This window comes from Nipponia nippon, unplaced genomic scaffold (assembly GCF_047370975.1).
Source record: "Nipponia nippon isolate SJK-2023a ecotype South Korea unplaced genomic scaffold, ASM4737097v1 scaffold_20, whole genome shotgun sequence".
NCBI classification, from domain to species: Eukaryota; Metazoa; Chordata; class Aves; order Pelecaniformes; family Threskiornithidae; genus Nipponia; species Nipponia nippon.
The window spans coordinates 5,084,618-5,093,896 of NW_028262337.1; the positions used below are offsets into that span (position 1 = coordinate 5,084,618).

Consider the following 9,279-nt stretch of genomic DNA (forward strand, 5'->3'; position numbering starts at 1 on the left):
TTCTCACTAACGCCTCTGCTGTAAGCTACATTGTTGGGGAGGTTTTTTGCCTATGTCACTGTTACAAGTGTCAAATAACCTTTAGAGGAAAAACAAAACCCACATCCTTTTCTTTTAGATATATATATTAAGCAGTGAATAACGGGGAACACCAGACAGAAATCATGGGAGCCTTCCTCATTTTGTCCATCTCTGCTGCTGTCATTCTCCTGGTAATTCGTGGAGGTAAGTGTCCAGTTCAATCCTTTTGAAGGTAAATGCTGAACATACTGAGTTCCAGTCAAGCCAATATGTATTAATGTAAAGGAAGTAGTCACAGTTATTATTTGAGTTCTTCTTATTAGCTCTTTTCCACTGTCTGCATGTGTTTGATCTTTCATACAAACAAAATAATTTCTGAATGCGCAGTATTAATTAAAGCTGCACAGAGGACAGGCTATTTAGAGGAGTTCAGAGGAGTTAACATAATGATTATCTGACCTTTCTCTCTAGAGGCACAAACATATATTAATCTCTTCATTTTCTGTTTTTCTGAAAAACAGGTTCATATAATGTGACTTACACTATATAGCTCAGTTTCCTGGTGTCTGCATAAGTCACATATTGTATAACACTTACCGTGGCAGATCTGAGGTTGTTACTCACAATGAAAGCTAACCATAGCAGCAAACTTCAGGAAAAGAAATCTGTGCAAGACCAACAATACTTTGGTGTTTTTCTTCTCAAAGCTCACTGCACTGATCTAATTTTGGTCACATTGAAACATAGAATCATAGAATGGTTTGGACTGGAAGGGACCTAAAGGTCATCTGGTTCCAACCCCCCTGCCATGGGCAGGGACACCTTCCACCAGATCAGGTTGCTCAAAGCGTCATCCAACCTGGCCTTGAACACTTCCAGGGATGGGGCATCCACAGCTTCTCTGGGCAACCTGTTCCAGTGTCTCACCACCGTCACAGTGAAGAATTTCTTCCTTATATCTAATCTAAATCTGCCCTCTTTCAGTTTAAAGCCATTACCCCTTGTCCAGGCTCCCTTCAAGTACTGGAAGGCTGCTATAAGGTCTCCCCAGAGCCTTCTCTTCTCCAGGCTGAACAACTCCACCTCTCTCAGCCTGTCCTCATAGCAGAGGTGCTCCAGCCCTCTGATCATCTTCGTGGCCCTCCTCTGGGCTCGGTCCAACAGCTCCAAACATAGTACTGCTGAGCAATTTTAAAAGTCTACCCTGAAGACAGCATTGTGACATATGTACATACTTGTGTGTCTGTATACTTTGTAATTACCTTAACTGTTTTTAGTAAGAGACTTTGAGTATCTTCTTACAGTATTTGTAGCCCAGCTGTGTGTATTGTGGCCTATTTTTATTTTTAGGTTTGTGTGTGGATATTATTGGAGGAAATGAAGTAGCACCACACTCAAGACCATTTATGGCCCTAATCAGCGGAGCGAATGGAAAATTTATTTGTGGAGGAGCTTTGATCAAGGAAAACTGGGTGTTAACAGCTGCCCACTGTAATGTGTAAGTTCGTGCTCTGATTCAGAGATTGTCCTTAGTGAGTATCTGGTGTCTCTGTTCAAGAAGAAAAGTTAATATCCCTGGTGGTTTTGTGCATTTAGCATGACCATGACCATGTTCTAATTACTGTGTTTTATAGTGTATATTGACAAATGTGTTTCAGTGAGTAAAAAAAAATATAACAAGGTATACTGATCTTCACTGTTTCTGAAGAGACATTTTACAAGCTTCTAGCGGCATACAAGTGCAGAATAGCAACACTGAAGTAGTGAATTTGGGGGAAAGGTTTGTCCCTGTTTTCTCAGTCAGCCCGTGCACTAGGCCAGAGAACTGGCCAGTCTAAATAGCTGCTTAGAAAACAGAAAAAAAGTCTTGTCATTTTATTCTGTAAAAGATATGCAGTTCACCACAGAAAGAGACAGCATGCAGTTATACAGGAGCAAAAATCCTCCAGACAGATGACCCGAGACACTGAGATCTCTGCTCTACTGGATATGTTGGTCTGCCAGCCAACCCTTCTTCTTCCTGCCTGACTCAAGATGCAAATGGCTGTTTGGCCCCGCAGAGTCCCTCCGCGAGGCAAGATGTGAGGTTTAAGTGACACGTCCTACCCCTTGCCTTTGCAGGGAGGACTGGAGCTGCTGCTGAGCCAGACCTCACACAGGCTCTGTCAATGGCCTGCCTGGGACCAGTGAATCACTGGACTCCACAGGCAGCAGAGAAATGTATCCATCCCTCCTGTCCCCATCCAAACAGGGAGATATATGGGACCTACTACAAAGAGAATATAGGGCCCAAAAGCTTTTGTATTAACATAAGGTAAAGAGTGTTTCCAAATGAGATCACATTTAAGAGAAAATACAACAAATAATTAACCCAATGATGCTCAGTCAACGGTCAGACAGCTCTTAATAGCTGAAGGAAAGGAGCAACCACTTCCTCAGGGTTGTGTTTGCTGCAGTAAGTTGCAAAGGAGGACCAGCATACACATCTACTCAAAGAATATTGTCCCATTCAGCTGTAAAGTACATTGCTCTCCCACAAACAGCTATACCCGTGGTCTGATATAAAGATCTGCTTGGACTGCTTGACCAAGGAGTGCTAGACTCCTGGTTTCTATACCAGAGAGCCCCAGCAGGCACAACTGTCACCCCTTCAGTATCTAGTAAGTATATGAAGTTGCAGAATAAGTTAGAGGAAGGGAATGAGCTATGTCTCACGTAGACTCAGAAATTGGTGTTGAAATGGTATTAGGGCAAAGCAACGGTACAATTCAGTCCAGTCCTGATGATCTCTGAGTTAACAGTGCTGTGAGCTATTCTCCTAAATTTTCAGCACAAATTGCAGAGGGCACAGTTGGTGAGACTACTACCAACAGCACAGCTGATGCATCCACCCCTCATTCAGTTCCTAATGGGAAACAATGGGGGCAGGTTCAGCGTCAAGTACCAGAACCCTGTCTATGCTCCTGGGAAACTGAAAATAGGATAGCACAAATTTTAATTCATGGAGTCAATTTTTTTAACTACTTCTAAAAACAGGGTCATCTTTTATATTTTTCTAAATTACTGTTGCTTTTCAGGCACAAGAAAAGAGACTTCGTAGCAGCTGGACATTATAGCACCACATTTAACAGCACAGAATTATGGAGTTAAAGCAAGTGGATGTCACTAACCATGTTTTCTCTCTTCTCAGGGAAGGAGGCAAAGTTATTCTTGGAGCCCATTCACAGAAAGCAAGAGAAAGAGAAAAACAGTTTTTTCAGATTGCAAAACAAATTCGCTACCCATGCTACTGTTCCAATTCTAAGGAAAACGACATTATGCTGCTGCAGGTATAGACTTACACATAACTTATTGAATATTCACCTCCTACGATGTACCAGTTTCTTCCTTCTTGTGAGGGAGATGAGCCAAGAGAGTTTCTGATTACTTTTTTTCTGGGGTGATATAGTCTGGTCTACTAACCCAGCAAACTGGGGAACTGGTGATACACTGGGAACTAAGGCAATCAACAATTCCTGTAATGCATGCCAATACTAGAAGTAGAAAAATTCTGGAGCTTGACTAAGATATTTCAGTTTCTGGTTTTTCAGTGAAAGAATAAAGATTGTCCACAGAAAGAAGCGTATTATACACACAGAAATAATTTGGTTAAAAACCCTAATGTTCTGTCTAAAAACTGTTCTAATTAAAAATTTCTGACTTCTCTGATTCTCAATTTTGCCAGCTTCAGTGATTACTGTTATTTTGTCCTCCTGATGGTCTGAGAGCCAGAGAGGTAAAATAGGGTATTTTTTAGAGCAAATATTTCAGCAGAAGCTAAATGGGTTTTCATGAGACAAAGAATACTCATTTTCCTCATTCTTACATTGATTACATAAATCCTGTCACAAAGAACTGAGGAATCTGAAAAAGGGGTTGCAGTAATCCCCCATTACCGTAATGGACAAGATCCAATGGTTAACATGCAGGGGCCTCTACTAGACTCTGCCCCATAATAACTATTTTCCGTATCTTCTACAGCTTGGGAAAAGAGCAAGACTTAATAAAGCTGTGCAGCTCATTCCCCTGCCTACCTCAGATGATGATCCCAAACCAGGAACAACTTGCACAGTAGCAGGATGGGGACAAACTCACAATCATCTGAGAAAGCTTTCTGATACCCTGAGGGAGGTCAATATCACTGTCATCAGTAGGCAAACCTGCAACGACAACAATCATTATAAAAACAACCCTGTTATAACAGAAAACATGATATGCGCAGGGGCTAAGAATGGAGGAAAGGACTCATGTTCTGTAAGTATATTTACTGTCTATATCCACATAGATTACATTAAAAATAAAAGATAAGCTTTTACACATTTATAATTTCTGCCTCTCTTCAGTTCAATGAAGAATTTTATTAGAAATGAGTGAATTTACAGAGGCTTGTTCTTCTAAGCCTTAAAATCAAAATTTCTGATTGATAAATTCACCTTCACAGACTTTGGATATTGTGGTTTTATCAATGCATGGCAGATAGCTATTCTCTTCTTCAATAAAATTATTTTAATAGAAAAATCTCCACAAAATAGATTATGAGCCCATTCTCAAGCAGCTAACCTCAGTGGAACAACTTCTCTGATGTCAGAGGGCTTTGAAACAGGTTTTGCTGATAAAAGGCATTTTGACTGAGCCCCAAGTCAAATGCGCAACTGTGTAAGAACTACCATGTTTTAAAAGATTTAAATATTGAATTAACGAAGTTACAAAAAAGGCACCAATTTCTAGAGACTTTCTGATTTTCAAGAGGAGAGTTTCCAGCTTTTACTTGTCATATTCAAAAAGACTAACTATTCCTTAGCACTGAGCTAGATTCATTCCCCATCACTCACATTTGAAAGATCAGATCAAAGTCTTTTTTTCTTCTTTGCCAATGAAAATCTTACCTTCCAAGGAGGAAAAAAAAGAAATCCACAATAGCACTGTCTACGTTTTTATTTCCTCCATGCAATTGGTGCAAATTTTATTTAAAAGAAGTATTTTTTTAGCTTTCATAAATTTGAATGACGATTTTTTTTCCCTTCTTCCAGGGGGATTCAGGCGGACCTTTAAGATGCAACAATGTGATGAGAGGCATCACTGCTTTCGGGAAAGCAAACAAGTGTGGTACTGTTGATGGCCCTGGTGTCTACACTCGACTCACAAAGCAATACGTTCAGTGGATCAGGAAAACCATAGGGGGAGCCTAACAGATTGCGTTTTGACCAAGTGATTTCCTGCTTTGTACTTACAACAATACATTACTAACAATATCTAGTTTTGAAATATGCTTTTAAAAATAGTTTCATTCTACTGGTCAAAAGGTATTCCCATGCTCAATTTTAGCAGCTTGATGTCCTTATAGATGAAAATAGGTATGTCTGTTTTCAGGGCAGATGTGATCTTAACAGGGCCAGAACAACGTGCTCTGCTGTAACAGCATTTGTAGCTTATACTGTCAGCCATGGAGTCATTTGACGGGTATTTGTGACTCAGGCTTCCAACATTCCCGCGTTCCACATTCAGTCGGACTGAGCTCTACATGGATGAATACTTCTGACCAAAAATGTAATCCAGCTGCTTGGGTCCTCACTGCATGCTGAGTATATACTGCACTCTTCTGTATCTGGACTTCTGCAAATAACCCTGAGAGTTTAGTCAGGTGCTCAGTGCAACTCCAGACACCTGAAAAACTTGTTAGTTTCTCTGCAGCAGAGCTCCTGATTTCATAGGTGTAGGGGACTGCTAAGCTTCAGAAAACTAAGTTTCAGCAACTGCATTTGGTTGTGGGACATAGTAAGTGTGCATTTCCTAACTATTTGAAAAGCTCTAGATTTCACCTCTTTACGTACTTTGCATTTAATAAAGAAATGGCAATAAAAACCTACTGCTTGAAACTGTCAGTTTATGTGGAAAGCTCCATCTGCTGAAGTGCAGATAGCCTGTGTACATAACATTTTGGATGTGCAATATATTTGCAGAATGCACCAAGATCAGTAACATTATGTTAAAAAATCAGCTGAAAACCCATCCTCCAGAGAAATGACAGAACATGTCTCAGCTGGAGTATCAGTATGATAAAGCATATGTTATGTTCATAACATAAAACAATCTTAATTTTATGATGCCACTACTGCTGTTTCAGATATGCAGTGTAATTTTTAAGTGCTTCAACAACCACTTGTTAAAGAGCAAAGTTGTGAAAAATTGTTTCTGCTCATCTCTGTATTAACAGTCTTGGGCACTTTCAATGCTATTAACACCTCAAAAAGGGCTTGGTTTTATTTTGTGTTGCTTTGGGGGTTTTTTACCAGAAAGTAGGCATTAGCTAAGAGAAAGCAGAGGACATTCGAAGGGTGGAGAAATCTTGTATTGATTTTAATTAAAAAATGATTGTTCAGTTCATTATGAGCAATTAAACATCACTTATAAACACAACATGCGAAAACACAGACTAAAACTTTTTTACGCAACTGCCTTCACCTGATCTTGTTGAGAAGAAACAGTAGTTTTGTCATAGAGGAATAATGAAGCACGAAGGAAGGAGAAGGCCTAAACTACAGGGATCTTCACTGAAAGTCTTGATGCTGAACATCATCTTTTATGTTTTCTGTCCATTACAAACATCGCACAGTCAGAACTTTTCATGTTCCTTATTCTTATTCCTAAAATGTTTGTCCTGACTCTCGGGCTGAACACACAAACAAGCCCACAAACACAGGAGCAAAGCAGGAGCAGAGGGAGTTCCCAGCCAAGTAAGATGGCGTCAGTGAAACTGAGAGGAGCCCACTGATGGGTACCGACACCCGAGGCGGTAACTTTGATTCTGTCTTTAAACACACAGGAAATAAGAAAGACAAGCCCAGGCTGCTTCTATTCTTGCAAACTACCAAACCCTTGCTTAGGAAAGAACTGATTATAAAAACCTTCAGAAAACAAAAATATCCTCATCAATCTAGTGAAAAATCTGTAGCTCTTCTTCAAGACAACTGACCACCTAGGGCTATTTCACTCTTCCCATACATTAGCCTTACTTAATTTCTTTCCTCTTTGCCCACTTTTTCACTGTCTCATCCTGCTAGAGTATTTTTTCCATGTTACTGCTTCCTCTTTGGTCTCCTTCTTCCTCCTCCCTGGAAGTCCCAGGCAGCACCCTTGTCAGTGGAAGATCCCACTCAAAGCTTATCATTCAGCATTTCTCCATTTTTCAGACAGTAGTTCTGACCCAAGTGAGGTCAGAAGGAAGGACAGGTTCTGACCAAGAAGTTTACAATGCATGAAGAAATGTGCAAGAAAAAATGGCCAGCCTTCCTCCTCTAGCTTGAAATTTAGGATCTACCGCAAAATACCTTAAAAATTTGGTTTTTTACATGAGTATTATTTAGTGAATTGTGCAAAATGAGCCAGTGGAACTGGACTTACATGGTAAACAAAACATTCAAGCCTCTGTCACCACTGCCAGTAGCGGAAACCTGGTGAAAAAAGCAGAAGCAAAGAAACGGAACTGAGTTTTCATCGAGGCTGGGACTCTCTCTGATCAAGAGGCATGAATCCATTCCCAATACAGCTCCACCACTACGGGATGGAGCCCATGCAAGTTTATGTACTAGCTAAGAAAAATGTTATGACCATTCAGTGTCATTTTTACCTCTAGAATGTAACAATTTCCTGTCACTGTGGGTATATGAGATAACTGGGGGAAATGAACGGGTATAAACTGCATTACGCAAACTAATGCAACATTTATGTAGGTAGCATCAAGCCAGATAATATAGTGCCTGAAGAACAGAGGACTGTCTGCTAGAGACTATGGCTTGAGTTCAGGCAACTTAAATTTTACTTAATCCTCTGTGCCACCTCTGGAGACTCAGCCTCTTAGAAATGGGTTCTGGTTTCTGTCTCAGTCTGGACCCAAACAATATACCAGGCATTTAACAGGCAGTGAGCTAAAAATATTCTGCAGGGAGGAAGTCAGGATTACACATGTTGCCCAAGATTTCATATGTTAAGACCTTTGCACCGGCAGAATGAGGCAGCTATACAAGAACAATGATCTCCTTTCAGCAACTGCACACTCTATACCTGCAAGTATTCAGCAACATTACCTGCAAAAGATTAGTGAAGCAGAATCATACTGCCTACTCAAGTCCTCAAATTCCTAGAAAGATAGATATTTGCCACGTGAAAGAAACTGACAGTAAAGGAGCCTATCTAGAAAAGCACATCCAGAAAAGACACTCCAGTATATGTTTAATTTCACTCCAGATTAGTCAGAGTCTGGAATTTAAATGCATGCTTAAATGCCTTCTCAGACATGGTTACAGAATAGAGCTACAGGTCACCCACACAAGATTCTCTCATGTTTATGGGCTGTTGGCTTAGTTCTACTACAATCAGTGACTTCTCCCACTTTTAGATATTATGTTAAAATACTTCTGGGGCAAGACAGCTTGACCACTGAATAATGAGCAAGCATAATTAATTAAGAAACGTGCACTTCTCAGTCTGAAAGAAATGTATTTTTTTATTTTGACAGTTGAGCTTCCAACAAAATATGCTGAGCTTCAATATTGACCAGCTCCTTCCCCACCACAGCCCCCCATCCTGTGTTATACATTTCTTCCTGTATTTGGGAAACCAATAGCATTTAGGTACCATCAAAGGAAAGAGAGAATTTCTGGGAGAATCCAAAAAATATATGAGTAAAAAGACTAATTCCACTGTTGTTGTTTTTTCCCATTCAAAAGAAAAAAAGTGGTTTTAACATTTTAAAAAAAATCTAAATTATTTAAAATACTATTTTGACTATTTAAATCAGATTCTAAATGTTTGATAAAATCTGCTGCAACAAACATGCTCATATGAGAAGACAGGCACAGGATGTTATTTCCCATTCTAATCATAAGCTTCTTGGTAGTCATTTCTCAATTGATAATCAATGTTCCCATTTTCTAACCTGTTTTGAAGACCACACAAGGTGACATCAGAAACCAGCAGTTCAGTAGCAGATTTATTGTAAATCAACATCTTACTAGGTAAAAAAGATAAGTGGTCTCAACCTCCCAGACCTCAAGTTAGCAACCACGTGATTTATGAACAGCAGAAGATGAGGTTTTAAAAACGATGAGAACTAAAGACATGACAGTTTCACACTCATTTCCAGACCTACTTGTGCCCCTGTTAACTTTGCCTATCTCTTTTCATGCATTTGATCACAGCTTAATTTTCCATGGGCTGACA

The 9,279-nt window shown here is 39.8% G+C and overlaps 1 protein-coding gene across 1 annotated transcript; it reads left to right on the forward strand.

Moving 5' to 3' along the window:
* The first annotated feature begins 140 nt into the window (after positions 1 to 140).
* LOC104008514 (granzyme A) lies at positions 141 to 6,380 on the forward strand. The gene is made up of 5 exons (XM_009470300.2): positions 141 to 225; positions 1,372 to 1,519; positions 3,212 to 3,350; positions 4,042 to 4,314; positions 5,091 to 6,380. The coding sequence occupies exons 1-5, from the start codon at positions 165 to 167 to the stop codon at positions 5,247 to 5,249; spliced, it is 780 nt and encodes a 259-aa protein (XP_009468575.2). The 5' UTR covers positions 141 to 164; the 3' UTR covers positions 5,250 to 6,380.
* The last annotated feature ends 2,899 nt before the right edge of the window (positions 6,381 to 9,279 follow it).